Genomic DNA, 16159 nt, shown 5'->3' on the forward strand with positions numbered 1-16159 from the left:
ACATAATTAATTTATAAATATTTTAAAACATAGATTTTACATATAAAAATGATAGTAATTCGCAAATATAATACTGTATTAATAAAAAAAAATTCAAATGTTTTTTATGTCATTTTAAAACCTGAACACTGATATGCTGTAAGATATTAATTTTTAGACCCCATTCAATGTAAAAAATGACTTTTATTCCAACATACAATGCTTATTCTTGTATGCTTCACTGACCACACATATTTAGGGAATGTAGACCATTCCTTTGGGGAAAATTATCATTACATTGGCTACATTATTTGTTCCTATCATAGGACTGTATACAATGAAGGACTGACCCATCCATTTATATATATATATATATATATATATGTAAAAATGCTTGCACCGACCAGGGGTTGGGGGAAATCATTTTTTCTTTTCATTCATAATAATGTAACATGAACTTAAACCAACCACACTGACAAAATGAAGAAAACGTACTGCTAATAGACATCCAATCACATTGCATTTCCAGTCAGTACATTTATCAAATCACGGGACTGTTTGTCAACCTGGTGCATCGCTGTATATTTAAAAATGGGCCCCTTGGTGTGTGTTAAATCCAATCCAATCATTTTCTTTTGAAGAAAAACAAAACATGAGGATTCATTCACTCCCCTTTCTTTGAAATGAAGAAAAAATAATAATAATTACGATCTGCCCTCTCTTTTTCCAAATAGCACCCTCAGAGTCAGTTCCTGGAGAGAGGACTCAGGAGAACATCTGCAATGTTTGTAGACTGGTGGCAAGAGGTGGGAGTGTGGGAATGTTTAGGTATACATGTCAGGGTCTCTTGGCCCAGTCTATTCGAGATGTTCTCCAACTCTCTTCCACAGCATTCATCATTTCACCCATTCCCACTCTTCCTACAGTAGGAGTCAGTCAGGAGTCACTGTCCGAACCGTTGCTGCTGTCTCGACTGATCTCGATCTGCAGCGAGGGAAGGTTGTCCAGCCGGCTTTTCTTCATCTTGTTGGACTGCTGCTCCTTTTGTTTGATCATTGCTCCCCACACCTTCTGCAGCTGAGTGTCATCCTCTTCGTTGTCATCTTCATCTCCGTCAGATTCCTCATCTCGACGCCTTATTCCTCTTGAGGAAGTCGCTCGAGAAGAAGCCTTGTCATCGTCCCCGCTGTCCTTGTGAGACGGGCCGAGACGACTCCACAAGCCGCCTGAAAACACAAATACTGTTAGTTAGTATCATAAAATAATGTACAGAGAACCAGAAGAGCGGCGATTTCACGCGTACCTCTTTTCTTGTCTTTCGAGGACTCCGAGTAGTGGCTACGGCTCTCGTGTTTAGCTACACCGAGACGGCTGCGCACGTCAGTCAAAGGCTCTCTCCGAGACACTGCGTTTCTAGAGATGACGGGAGAGACGGAGCGACGCCTCTCCGGAGAGTGTGGTCTCTTTCCTAATCTCTGTCTCACATCTATGAAGAGTAAAACAAACAGATGCATCCTTTCATTGCCCACATTTGCTCTGCTCCAAAACAGACGACCTTCTCTGTGAAGAGTTCTAAACTCTGGAACTCTTTACCTTTTGAAATCAAGACCGTGTCTGACTTTAAGATGTTCATTTCCAGGCTGAAAAATTGGAAAACTGTACTCATTTTTAACTATATTTAATTATTGGAGTTGTATATGTATGTATGTTTATATTAGTATTTTTATTATTATTTTTTTTTTTTTTTTTACTGAAGTAGCTAATCAGTTGAAAATTAGCAATAGCTATAAACTTTATTTGCAACACTTCAGTGACATGCTTGGTCTTGACACTATGTTTGTTTGTATTGTCCCTGTCAAATAAATAAATAAATGGTCAAACTTATAAACCAATGCTGTGGATTTTAATTCATCTGCTTATATTTCTAATATTAAGACCTGTACAACTAAAACTAATAGCTTGTGTCCTTAAAGAACTAACTCATACAATCTCAAAATAAAACATACATGTTTCTTAGGCTACGTTCACACTGCAGGCTGAAACGACCTAATTCCGATTTTTTTGCCCCTATGCGACCTGTATCTGATTTTTTCATGACAGTCTGAACGACACAGATCCGATCTCTTCAAATGCGACCCAGGCCACTTGGGTATGTGGTCCAAATCCGATATGTATCCGATCTTTTGAAATGCGACTTCAATCTGAACGGCCAGGTCACATATATCTGACCCGCACGTCATTGCACGCACCTGTAGCTAGCCAATACACGCTAACTCCAACGTGTTTCTGCACTGTTATGGGCCGCTGCAGACGTGTCTCTTCCCCAGTGTTGTGCCTGAACGCGTTCATATACTGTATTACTGCCTGATGAACACGTTCATTCTGGTGTCTGTGAACGTGCGCTCTCTCTCTCAGTATAACTTTGTACAGGGTGCCAGATTGATTTCTATAGAGCCTTCCAGGCGAAAACCTGGCTAAAACACATGTAAACAATCCATGCTTTAAAATGTAGCGAAAAAACACCCAATCTGGCAACACCAGCCACCAGTGTCGCACTGCGGCCGCAGGTGACAAAGCAAGGAGCGCCGAGGACGCGCACTATCAATTAAACGGGGTTTACGACGAGCCTCAGTGAGGATCGGAAAAATCTTACATTTATGTGCAAACTTTGCCCGTCGATAAAATAATTGTTGTCTGTGTTTGTATATGGGCTGTGGCAATAATAATAATGAAACAAAAGCTCGCAACATATGGAAAAAAAGGACTATTCCGAAAAAAACAAGTGACGTCGTTGACCGTTGATTAATCTTCTGCGCATGCGGGTCACTTCTGGGTCATTTCACGTTCACACAGGAGATCACAAAAGGTCGCATTTAATTGGAAATGTGAACGGCCTTGCAAAAAATCGGAATTGAGCATTAAGCCCTGCAGTGTAAACGTAGCCTTAGATTATTTTACTTGACTGCAGTCAACAGCAAATAAGGGTAAAATAAATAGTTTAAGCACATTATATTCAATATATTCATAGGCACTGAAATTGATTTATGTAATAATATATATAAGTGCATCTGATATTATGTGATACCTATATGATATGATTTAGATTATTGCATCGATACTAGTAAAATCTATAAACTGAATGTCTTGACAGAGCGGCCCAGAGAAAAGCCACAAGAGTTTACTTTGAATGAAATGCCTGAAAGAGTTTGTGTAACCAAAACACCAATAATATCAAGACCGAATCATTTTTTAAGCACTTGTGGGAAACCTGTAGATCAGTGGTTCACAATCTCAGCAAACAGCAGAATGACTTAAATATATTGTAAAAATAAAATATATTGATATAAATCTCAAAACAAAACTTGTATGTTTTTATCCCTCAATAACTAACCAGTCTTGACGGATGTAGCCACTGGGGGCCGTGATCTCTGTTGAGAGAGTCCCTGCCTCTTCTCCTCCAGCAACTGCCTCACATCGGTCACTTTGTCTGACGTAGATTTGGACGAGCCTCCTCCTCCTGCTCCTTCTCTTTCACCACCTCCAATGCGACTCCTAACACTGCTACTTGTTTCGGTCCGTATGGAGTTCCTAGGAAAGTGGAAGGGACAAAATGTGCAATTACTATCAAGACAATCAAACTCAGCGCAAAGACAACATTTACATCCAAAGAATAAATAATTGGACCTACCGGAGAGTGCGAAGGTTGGTTTCAACCTCGTCGGCATACATGGTCATCTTCATGCTCTTTTTAGGAGAAGGCGTTGAGATCATTTTCAGCTCCAGATCGTAGTCCATCTCATCTGAATCTGAAGATGCGGGCGACGGGCTTCCTAAGCGACCGCGCACGCCTCCTTCCACGGGCCGTGGTCCCCGTTCCCCCCGATCTTTGTACTCCACCACTCTATCGTCAGCATCCATGTCTTCCTCTCCATCCTCATCCTCTTCTTCTTCTTCCACTATAGGCTCTTCTGGCAAATTCACCAGGTCAGCTGATTAAAGAGAAAGAGCTCAAATTACAGACCAAAGAACAAACATAAGACAAGGATGTTAATCGTTTAAGAGATTTACCAGAGTGTCGATGAGTGTAAGGTGGGGTGTGTCCCATACTGTCTCCAATCAGAGGCTTTTTGGTCTTCAGAACGTCCCGCTGGATTCTCCGTGTGTGATACCTGCGTTTCCTACGGAAATGGACACGATTCCCAAAAATTAATAAGTAACCCCGAGAAGAATTTGGACTGCAACCATTTAGTTAGAAGTAAAATTGCAAAAATGGCTCAGAAAAAGACAAGTCACACTACCATTTAAACGTGTGGGATCAGTGAGATTTTTTTTTTATGTTTTTGAAAAAAAATCTCTTATGTTCAAGTCAGCATTTATTTGATCAAAAATACAGTAAGAACAGTACTATTGTGAAATTCAAATGAACTGTTTTCCATTTAAATATTTATTAATTTAATAAATATTTTTCAGCATCAATACTCCAGTCTTTAGTGTCACATAATCCTTCAGAATTCATTCTAATATGCAGCTAGAAACATTTAAATATTATTATCAATGCTGAAAACAGTTGTGCTGCTTAATATTTTTGTGGTAATCATGAAACTTTTTTTTCTTGTACAGGTTTCTATGGTGAACAGAATGTTCAAAGGAACAGGATTGCTTTGACTTTATAAATGTCTTTACTGTAACTTTTCATAAATTTAATGTGTCCTTGCTAAATAAAAGTTTTATTTTTTTAAATGAAAATTTTCTTTGCATGCAAGTTCTTCTTACCAAGAGTTACTTAAGATGCCTTTCATGCCGCCATAGTTTGGATTGCCATATTTCATGTAGTACCGACTTCTCCTAGCTGCACCCAACTCCTTTTTGTCATCTGAAGAAAAATAACAGTTAGGGCTGGGTATCGATTCACATTTCAATTTCGATTCGATTTCGATTCGCAAGCTCTCAGTTCGATTCGATTTCGATTCTCGATTCGATTTTCGATTCTCGATTCCTGATTTGATTCTCGATTCAACTATAATGAAGATGTAATAAAAATCCTATATTTATAATTTATAAAAGAAGAGAAACAGTCGCACGGCTTGATCAAACAGTATCATGTTATTTTATGTTTAAGATAGATAAATATATAAATATTTAGACATTTTTTACATTGATCTTACCTAAATGTTAATGTATTTTTTTTGTTAAGAGTTTATGTATGGATGCTTGATTTCAATCTTTGAATTAAATTGAAAAAAGTAGCACAAATAAATACAATAGAATAAAGACAACAAATTAAGAGACATTTTGGGGAAGTTTTTTTTGGGTATGTCAGATGTACTACAGAAACTGAATAAAGTAATCCAATGTAAAATAACACTGGATAGTCTTTTTAGTCCAGACTGAATTAAATACAAAGGCTATTAATTCTGATTGCTTACAATTAATACTATATTCTGTTGTTATGACAACAGAATTAATCACTGACACAAATGGCTGCGTTCACTTTAAGAACTAGTGCGCGAATCCATACTGTTTCATTAACTTTCTGTCACACGCGTTTAATGCTAATTTAAGACATTACCGACTGTCTTTAGGAGGTTACTCACCAAGACCAGAGTTTTGACATAATGTTGCGTGTTTTAACTGTTAAAGCGATATAATCCAGGGACAAAACTTTTGTTTCTGGCGAGCTGTTTGTGAGGCGGATTTAGGCTGTAACGTTACTGTGCACGCAGTGAAAGACATCTCTGAGAGTGCGCGAGCACGGGATGGTTTAACATTGCTTGAGCAAATAAATGATAAATGTTAGTTACGATCATAGGTCACGATGCAATGCTGGCCCGATTGTGCAAGTGAATATTCCGTCGTGTCCCGACTCCTAAACGCGTGTGTGTATCGACAGCTGCAGCGCTTAGCGCTTGCCTAGTGCAGAGAGACGAGAAGATGCAGCACCGCGTCCGCGAGCCCTTTATATGGAAAAAATCGATTCGTGGCCGTTGAGAATCGATTTTGAATCGACCACATTTTAAAAAACGATTAATCGAAAAATCGATTTTTTTGCCCAGCCCTAATAACAGTTAAGACTGTTAAAATCCAGAGATCAGTCGGTACTTTATCAATGTAATCAGCATAAGGGGCTTCCGCACGGGTAATTACAGGAATTAGCCAGCGACTTAAACCATTAGTTAGAAATAACCATTAGTTATAGGAACTATGAAAAAGTTCCTCTGGTGTGAAAGCCCCTCTCGACTAATAAAGAGCTTTTAACAATTCCTTCTATTGTAGGGGACAATTAAAGGAGTAGTAAACTTTTGCTGATAATTTACTCACCACCATGTCATCCAAGATGTCCATGTCTTTCTTTGGAGGGAAAGAAATTAAGGTTTTTGATGAAAACATTCCAGGATTTTTCTCCATATAATAGACTTCAATGGGAACCAAATGGCTCAAGGTCCAAAATATAGTTTCAGTGCAAACTGTTCAAAGGGCTTTAAACGATTCCAGACGATGAATAAGGGTCTTATCAAGTGAAACGATTGTTCATTTTTTAAAAAAAAGTTTAAGTTTTATAAGCTCAAATGCTCGCCTTGCTCTGTTGTGTGACTCTCCTGTTCGAACTCGTTCATCAAAACGAACAAATCTTTTTGCGAGTCAATTTATTCATTTCGTTCGTTGACTGAACCAAATGACTCGAAAAAGATTTGTTAATTTTGATGAACGAGTTCGAACAGGAGAGTCACGAACGCTCATCACAGAACAGAGCAAGGCGAGCATTTGAGCTTATAAAACTTAAACTTTGTTTTTTTTTTTTTAATAAATAAGCGATCATTTCGCATGATAAGACCCTTATTCATCGTCTGGAATCGTTTAAAGCCCTCTGAACAGTTTGCAGTTTTCACTGAAACTGTCTTTTGGACCTTGAACCGTTTGGTTCCCATTGAAGTCCATTATATGGAGAAAATGCTAGAATGTTTTCATCAAAAACCTTAATTTCTTTTCGACTGAAGAAAGAATGACATGGATATCTTGGATTACATGGTGGTGAGTAAATTATCAGCAAAAGTTAAAAAAAAAAAGTGAACTACTCCTTTAAATATGTTTCTCACCTTGGGTGGCAAAGCGCAAGAGCAGCTTGTTGCCTTTGAAGGGCTTGGTTGTAGGCCGCAGATCATTCCGGAGGAGAGATTCTCGCTCTGCTTGGGACAGCAGGCTTGCCTAGGATCAACAGATTTAATATAAGGTACACCCCCAAAAAACAACGAAATATGAAAACTACCATTGAGAATCTGACTAAAAGATGTGACCAGTTTACCTCTGCAGTGTCCTGTGTTTTCTTTTCTGTCTCTTCCTCAATGTCGCTAGCTTTACCCTCGCTGCCATCACTGCTCCTGCTCTTATCCACTTTCACCACCTCATCTTCATCATCGACCTCTCCTTCCTCCTCCTCCTCATCATCATCCTCATCAGAGCCACGGCTTCGCCGAACTGTTCAGCAATGGTGTGAGATTTGTTTCGCAAAACTAAGAACATAGATCAAGGTGACGATGAATAAACAGGACATACAAACCTTTCTCTGGCTGGACTGGAAGTGCAGAGGGTTTCGAGCTGTTGGCGTTTGTGACCTCGGCTTTGTCTGGCATCCGACTCAAGTTAATGAGAGCTCTGGTTGAAGTGATGTCGTCTAGCCACACCACGTTGCCTGGAAACAGTGTGATTTGACTATGAGAGCCACAATCCAGCCTTAAACAAAACTTTACCTGTTTTCAATTCAGAATTTGGATGCATTCAACATGTATAATACTGGCAGCGGGGTAATAATATCCATGAGGCTATACTTACAGGAAGCGTCATCGATCCACTCGATGTGGGCAGGTGGATACTCTTTAAAGTAGCCAAAAACATCTTGAGTGCTCATGTCATCAACTCCAGCCATGTATAGGGCTTCCAGACGCACATTTGGGATCGCTAAAGAGAGAGTACACGGACCACAAGAGCTTAAAGTCTACTAAAACTGAAGGAGAGTAAATGATGAGTGAATGTTCATGTCATTCCGACTGGCAGATATTTTAAGTGCAAGGTGGATAGATGCCACTAAGTTAATCAAAAATGCCATTCATTGTAGATGATTCTAATTATTGATCATTATCGATTAGTTGTTGTTGCAGCCCTACTTTACAATGTCAAAAAAGAAGAAGAAATGAAACGTCTCACATATGAATTGTTCACAATAAGACCAAAATCACGCCTTTAGTAAATGGATAGACATTTAATTTCATGTCACATTTAAATCAATTGTTAGGCTACAGTTCTTACCTTTTTTCAACACATCCCGGTCCAGAACAACGTTCTTCTGCGCCAGATTTTCCTCTGCGCTAAAATGAAATCTTCTTGCTCGCTTCTCCTTCTTCTCAATGGCCTCCTGAACACGTACAAATGTGGTGAACAACAGGTAACGTTACATTACTAGGCCGGATAATATATTCACACATTCAGCTGGTACGTACCTTAGACGTGACATCGATTCCAGTGATAAAGGTTCCAGCCTTATTTTCATAGCGTCGGCTGGTGTCCTGTGGAAACAGTTAATCATACAGAGATGCACGTGAACAGCAAATACAGCAGAATGTCTTCGCCTCATTTTTTTTTTAAATTCAAGAGGGTCACCTTAATCTGAAATACGGGTTTGTTTGTACTGTCATAAACAATCAGAATATTTGATCAGTATAAACATAACAGTGCGCCAAATGAAGTGTGTTAATCTTAGGAAACTTGGGCCAGAGATTCACATTACTTTCACAAGACAAGATCATACGAAAAAACACATACTAAAGCTATGTTTTATGCAAATAGTATAACCCACCATCAACCCATTACCATAACCTTTTCAGAAGCTGGCTAAGTGCTGCGACGAACCCTCGCTCTGAACTAAACAGCGCATTGGCCCCACCAACGGCCGGATCCTGCACTACGCGAGGCCGTGGTTTGAAAAAGGCCTACGTTACGGAATAACTCACCGGCAAAAGCTCCTTTAAACTTCGGCGAACAGGGATGGACTCCAGCTCTCCCTCCTCCACTTCCATGGGCTCCGCTTCCCGGGCATCTCGATCCGAGTCTGATTCCGATTCGGACTCTGAACGATCGGACGCGCTTTCGGACTTCACCGAGACCCGCAGGCTGCGCACCGCCGCCATCATCAGTCTTCAAACGAGCTAACGGCTAACTCTCAATGAAATGAACGGCGCCTCGCGCTAGCTGTGCTAAGTGCGCTTGAGCCTCGCGACACACGCTGGCCAAGAGACGGTTGCTGCCAGATTGTGACCCGCCCTCTTACACTAAAGCAGATTATTATACATTCCCTTACATACTAAGGATGCAAAATACACAGGAACAGCATTCTAGGATTAAAGAGCAGAATCGGTATAATTATCTTTCCAGTCTGCTAGTAAATGCTAATTTATCAGTTAAAGTAAATTACATAAGCGTTCATTAGAATTAATTTACAGGTAGCCTTGCTTATGTATTAAAAGTGCTTTCATAATAAGCTTTTCTGTCACATTGTTCATAGAATGATTTCAGGGCCCAATAGGATCCGATATAATAATCAGGTAAATGAATAAATCAGGTAAAATAAGCCATAAAATAGTCAATCAACAAACCATGCATTTCGTGATGCAACCGTTAGTTTTATTTCACTTTCTTTGATGGACAAACTGTAGTAGCTGCAAGTATTTGGATACTTTAAAAAAAGTATGTATTTTATATTTATCAATAATTTGAATAAAGTATTTTTAACTATATATTCAGGGATTTTAAAACTGAGGTCCACCATGAGTCACAAGGGGGTCTGTGGAAATAAAAAGTTCAGATAAAAATGTAATAAAATAGTTCAAGTTTGTTTGCATCATTTGTTTGCAGTTTTTTATCATTACCACCTTGCTTAATGACATTCATACAGTTTTAAATGTGGCTTAATCATCAAGTAATGTGTGGGGCCACTGCATGTCCGTATACTGTCATACACTCTCAGAAAAAAAGGTACGAAAGCTTTCACTGGGGCGGTACCTTTTCAAAAGGTACACTTTTGTACCTAAAGGGTGCATATTGCTGCCTTGATGGTACATATTTGTACCCTTTAGGTACAAAAGTGTACCTTTTTGAAAAGGTACCGCCCCACAGCTTTCGTACCTAAGAAAGAGGCAACGAATAGAACAGACATTAAAATAGAATCAACACCACTGCAAAAAACAATATTTTATTTTTAAAAAATCAACATTTCCCTACAGAAACCTGGTAACACTTTACAATAAGGTTTCATTAGTTAATGTAATGAGCAATACATTTGTTAGCAATGGTATTTGCTAACTAAGATTAACGAATGCTGCAGAAGTATAATTATTAGTTAATCTTAACTAAAGTTATTAATTAATGAACTATTATTGTAAAGTGTTACCAGAAACCTTTACATGTGTATCAGTACAATCATAAAGAAATAAATTAACACTGCTCGTTTTGTTAAGCAAGGAAAATGATTCGACTTAAAAACAGAATGGAAAAGTCTTTCTTAAATTGTCACATGTAACACATCTGAGCTATTTGTGACAATAAAGACGTATTCTTCTGCATTTCCTTCAATGAATATACACAATAAATATACACATAAGAGCAATCAGTTTTCTATTTTTTTTTTCTAATAATATATATTATAAAAAAAACTCTTCAGGGGACACATGTAATTACATCTTCAAACAATTTTAGGCCATTTTTTCTAAAAGGAATTGCACAAATTTGAGATTTACAGAGGAAGCCAATGCTGATAATAACATTTTATTTCTCAAAGACAAGTGACTGATTTGGTAATGAAATGTGTAAAATGAATATCCGCTGTGGTCAGTTTCATCAAACTACTGTATATCCAGTCTGGGTGGTCACTCACACTGTTCTCAAAATACTGTGGAGTGATTCAGGAGCTGGGAACTTTTGTTAATTAATAAAAACATAATTTGAATTTTATTATTATAATTATTGAGTGAGAATAGTTACTATTATTGAACTACTAATCCAGTTTGTATAAGTTAGTATTTTATTAACTCTTAAAGTGAACTTTCTCAAAATGTGCAAAATCAATAAATGTGCCAGGTCAGCAGCAGATGAGAACCTGCAGATATAAGTAAGATATAAGAGGAGAAGTGCTTCATCCTGTGATGTTCAGGGTGATGTGTCCCTCTTTAATTTCCCTCCTTCTTTCCGACAGTGTCTGATCTTCGGTGCTGATCCATTGCTTTTCTAATTAGATGGTGAGTTAAGCTGTTAGTAAATACCAAATAAGAAACATCATTTTGACAATGACATGACATTATGACTTATGAGAGTAATTTTATACTGACCATTAAGATAATACTCAGAGGCTGCGCCACAAATAGCTAATATCCATCACTCCAATGGACTAGATTATACATTTTGGTCACGTTCTTTTTGAATCCATCAAAATATTGTAAAGCGGGGGAATTTTTAAAGTGACTTTGATATCACAAGACCTTCTGTGGCAAGAGGTCTTTTAACCAAGTTCTGTATTGTGGGTCTGTATCTTAACTGTCACCCCCCCTTTTTTGAATAGACATGGAAATGCTCATTTCAAACTTAAATGATTGTAATTCAAGAATGCTTTGGAATATAGACATAAGATTGGTCTCGTTTTAAAGAAGACATTTGGCAGATGTTTATCGAAGTGAAATAAATTAGGAAAGTGAAACAGAAAAAAAGTTATAGCAGTCTGAGTTTATAGAAATGTACAATGTAAAAAAATTAATTATTCATATTTTATATAAAATTTATATTTTCAAAACCTGGGCTACTCTAAAACTGCAGAAAAATCAAAGCCAAAAATCTGAACAAGTTGTGTTTCAAATTTTAGGTTGATATCTCAAAAAATGAGCTTTCAGTGAGATTTAGTTTGGGCGCAGTACCAAACTTTTTCACAAGGGCACAACCAGACTCCATTACTGCCCATATAAGGGCACCTCCATTTCCATATGTGTTTTGAGTGATCTGAACCATTATTTTCACAAATTTCACACAATTTATGAAGTAGAAATCCTATTCAGAAGTAGTATGGGTAGTTTGGCAGATTTTGATATGAATTCAACCTCTAGGAATCACATACAAAGCACACGCATGCGCGTTATAGCTTATTGCCATAACACAAATGGTGAATCTATTTTTTTTTTCCGTAATATTTAAAACATTTTCAGACCTTTTTTTCTAAAATAATTGAATGGATGCTATCTTTTGAACTCTTGGCATGAAATCAAACTGAGGTTTATAACTTTTTTTCATGATTTTTCATGTTCATTGCTATTTCAAAATAAAGGTCTAAACACGCTTTATGAGTATGAAAATATTATTGTTGCAAATTGATAAATTACGGCTCGTGTGTAAATTATTTTGAAAATCAGTCACCAAATATGGAAACTAGAGATTGTAAGCTTTCAAATGATATATAGTTTGTCAATATTACTTAAGGTCTTTTCTAAGATATTATTGTTTTAAAAAATATAATGGCAAGTGTCCCACCTGTGGGACGGTGACAGTTAACTGGTTAACAAGCCCTTGTTAATGAATAATATTCAATGGATTATTCCACTGAAATTCTACGGAGGCGTATTGCATTCACTTGAAGAAAAAAAATCTACTCTGTTTTTCTGAATTAACAAGTTAATTTTTCATGAGAAAAAAGTTTTTGCTCTGTTTTTCTGAATTAATGAGTTAATTTTTAATGGAATTTTTTTTTTTGCTCTGTTTTTCTGAATTAATGAGTTAATTCAGAAAAACAGCAAAAATAAATTTTCTCATGAAAAGTTAAGTCATTAATTCAGAAAAACAGAGCAAAAACTTTTTTTCTCATGAAAAATTAACTCATTAATTCAGAAAAACATAGGTTTACAAATAACATACGATTTTCTTTAATATGGATAATGCTATAACATTTTTCAAGCCATTATTTTGAATCTCAATACAACCTCACTTCAAAACCAGACATTGCAAAAACTGCACAAAATATTTGTTAGATTATATTATGATTTCTTTTATCTTAATGGATAAAAAAAATGATATTTTTAAAGAAAACTGTTCGAAAAACGTAATTCAATCACTGTTATGAAATATACAGAATATTATAGAATGACCAGTCTTTATATAAAATAAGTAGTAAAAAAAAGCCGCTTGATGTACTCTTCCTGCAAGATTATGGGCCAGATTTACAGTTTGCTCCAGTGCAAACCGTCTTTTGCCGTATAAAAACCCAGTCAGGATTTACTAAAGACACGCAGTGAAAAATTAGCACTGAAAAGGTTGTTTTTGTGGCTGACCTTATTGCATTTGCATTTGTAGGAGTTTGGTGATTCCAATAAAAGCATGTCTTAAACCAGACGCTAATTTTTTGGTAGGTTGTGTTTGTCATTATGAAAATGATCCGGCTGCATCTGTGTCCTTTAATTTGATCGTTAGTTCTTCCACTCCCATCTGTGCTTTTATGGGATTGCAGTCTCACACTAACTTGCCCTGTTTAGTAAATCTGGCCCTACATGTGTTCATGACTATAATTTCAATAGTAACACACATACTCACAATGGTTCTGGTTGTCTTTGACAGTCTCCTGGCTAATGTCCCTGTGAATTAGAGTTCAAAGTTAACTTTCAGTGGTAAAACCCCTCACACTAAAACACACAACCAAATGGAAAAATGGGAACCACAGAGGATGGCAAACAATGAAAGAGCAACACTAAAGTCATAAACAAATGAAGTCTTACAGCAGTGGACTGGCTCAATCGATCAAAGCGAAACTTCAGATTGGTTCTGGGTGAAGTCTTGTTCTTAAAATCTTTTAGTAGGGAGATGCAGAAAATGATACATTAAGCTGTAAATATTAAATTCAGAGTTTGAATATGAGAAAGAGTCTCGGGTACCTGTTGGACTGCGGCACATAATGACCGGCGTTCCAGCACCCTGTCCCTCTGCGCTCACAGAGCCAAATACGGGCGAGAGACTGGGAGATATCTGGAGGCTGCTCTGAACACGACACAACACACATAAAGCCAGCATGAAACGGAAGTTGCCATAATCTTTTTTCCTTATTGTGACATACTATATTGTGGTTTGCTATTGCTGTGATGTCATGTGAGTGACAGGTTGTCTCGCCCTCGCACCAGTGAACACATCATCAGAGAAGAGATGTTATTTTGAATAAAGATTGCCAGTGCACGGACAAATTATTTATAATAAATACTGCGATATTCCATAAAAATAAGAATTGACTTACAGACTCTTTCTCCTCCATAGTCTCTGGGTCTCCTGCAGCACTACTGAAGCTGCTGGTGCTAGAGGACGATCGAGAAATATCTGGTTTTGCACCGGCCTCTTTCAGCTTGAGAGGAGGCCTGTAAAAACGGAGAGACAAAATAAAAGAAAGTATTAGTACCTATTAAGAGTATGAATTTACTGAATACCAGTGGTGAAACTTACCTCTCATTGATCAGGATCTCTGGAGAGCTAGGATTGGACGACGTCTCTGATCTCACTTCCTGTGAGAGATGACCGCTATCTAGACTTCTCTGATCACAGAGGACACTAAAATGACATAAAAACATAATACTTTTGGCCATATAGTACTTTTTGTACTTTAGTACATTTACGGTAAACTATTTAATTTAGTTGTTTTTTTATAATATAATATAATACACAGTATGCAATTTTCGAGAAAAAACTCGTTAAATTTGAAGAAAAAAAGTCGAAACACAATCTTGAGAATAAACGCATTCAATTTCGAGAATAAAGTCATTGTGTTTCGAGAAAAAAAGTTTAAATGAAATGTAGAAAATAACGTTTTAATCTCGCATTGTAATGACTTTAATCTCGAGATGGTTTTATTATTTTTATTATTGCTTGGCCCTAAACCTCTTCCTCCGTAGCCACAGGCCCAAGGAAATGTTCAGAGAAAATTTTTAAATCAGAATTTTTTTTTTATTTTAAATCTGAAAGAAAATTACATTTAAACTAAAATCGAAAAAAAAAGTTTTAGTATTTGGATTCCAGAAAAAAATAGGTTTACAAATAACATAAAATTTTCTTAATGCTATAATGCTATAACATTTTTTAATCCATTATTTTGAACTCAATACAACCCAATACAACCTAAAATGAAATAAAAACATAATACTTTTGGCCATATAGTACTTTTTGTACTTTAGTACATTTACGGTAAACTATTTAATTTAGTTGTTTTTTTATAATATAATATAATACACAGTATGCAATTTTCGAGAAAAAACTCGTTAAATTTTGAGAAAAAAAGTCGAAACACAATCTTGAGAATAAACACATTAAATACCGAGAATAAAGTCGTTGTGTTTCGAGAAAAAAATCGTTACATTTCAAGAAAAAAAGTCGAAACACAATCTTGAGAATAAACGCATTCAATTTCGAGAATAAAGTCATTGTGTTTCGAGAAAAAAAGTCGAAATGAAATGTAGAAAATAACGTTTTAATCTCGCATTATAATGACTTTAATCTCGAGATGGTTTTATTATTTTTATTATTGCTTGGCCCTAATCCTCTTCCTCCGTAGCCACAGGCCCAAGGAAAAGTTCAGAGAAAATTTTTAAATCAGAATTTTTTTTTTAATTTTAAATCTGAAAGAAAATTACATTTAAACTAAAATCGAAAAAAAAAGTTTTAGTATTTGGATTCCAGAAAAAAAATAGGTTTACAAATAACATAAAATTTTCTTAATGCTATAATGCTATAACATTTTTTAATCCATTATTTTGAACTCAATACAACCCAATACAACCTAAAATGACATAAAAACATAATACTTTTGTCCATATAGTACTTTTTGTACTTTAGTACATTTACGGTAAACTATTTAATTTAGTTGTTTTTTTTGCATACACAGTATGCAATTTGTATACATAAAATTTTTAGCATCATAAAGTTTGAAAACCCTGTGACACATGCTAACACTGACTAGCTATATATCAGGAGATGTCATTTTTAAACTATCATATTTGAGCCTATTTGAACTCATTCATATGTACACTGATTACAGATCTGTAAGGCCGTGTGTCAACCAAAGCGTTTTTCCACGCGCCTGACGTATGTTTTCAATTGTTTTCAATGGGAGCGCCGCGTTTTTTAA

At 36.5% G+C, this 16159-nt stretch overlaps 2 protein-coding genes and 1 long non-coding RNA gene across 9 annotated transcripts in view; 1 reads left to right on the forward strand and 2 right to left on the reverse strand.

Annotated features, from left to right (window-relative positions):
- Positions 1 to 163: 163 nt before the first annotated feature.
- On the reverse strand, positions 164 to 9161 carry ncbp3 (nuclear cap binding subunit 3). The gene is made up of 13 exons (XM_039693749.2): positions 8982 to 9161; positions 8472 to 8537; positions 8281 to 8386; positions 7807 to 7932; positions 7535 to 7666; positions 7280 to 7452; positions 7074 to 7182; positions 4753 to 4852; positions 4048 to 4157; positions 3668 to 3968; positions 3371 to 3567; positions 1283 to 1465; positions 164 to 1205 (listed from the first exon to the last, which is right to left on the reverse strand). The coding sequence occupies exons 1-13, from the start codon at positions 9159 to 9161 to the stop codon at positions 916 to 918; spliced, it is 2073 nt and encodes a 690-aa protein (XP_039549683.2). The 3' UTR covers positions 164 to 915.
- Positions 8300 to 9980, forward strand: LOC148970827 (uncharacterized). Its single transcript, XR_016147832.1, has 2 exons — positions 8300 to 8416; positions 8856 to 9980. It is a non-coding gene; the product is annotated as an uncharacterized LOC148970827 (long non-coding RNA).
- A 223-nt stretch (positions 9981 to 10203) lies between these two features.
- rap1gap2b (RAP1 GTPase activating protein 2b) overlaps positions 10204 to 16159 on the reverse strand; it is a 39268-nt gene continuing 33312 nt past the window's right edge. For 6 of the 7 annotated variants that reach the window (XM_089124008.1, XM_089124009.1, XM_089124011.1 and 3 more), the window contains 6 exons: positions 14485 to 14589; positions 14282 to 14399; positions 13929 to 14031; positions 13773 to 13843; positions 13591 to 13631; positions 10204 to 11271 (listed from right to left, as the gene is read on the reverse strand). In XM_089124008.1, coding sequence (XP_088980134.1) covers positions 13623 to 13631; positions 13773 to 13843; positions 13929 to 14031; positions 14282 to 14399; positions 14485 to 14589 — 406 coding nt within the window. In that variant the 3' untranslated portion in view covers positions 10204 to 11271; positions 13591 to 13622. The remainder of the gene's footprint in view (positions 11272 to 13590; positions 13632 to 13772; positions 13844 to 13928; positions 14032 to 14281; positions 14400 to 14484; positions 14590 to 16159) is intronic. The other variant, XM_039693740.2, reaches the window with a different exon arrangement.

This window comes from Pimephales promelas, chromosome 19 (genome assembly GCF_988280905.1).
Source record: "Pimephales promelas chromosome 19, fPimPro1.hap1.1, whole genome shotgun sequence".
NCBI lineage: Eukaryota > Metazoa > Chordata > Actinopteri > Cypriniformes > Leuciscidae > Pimephales > Pimephales promelas.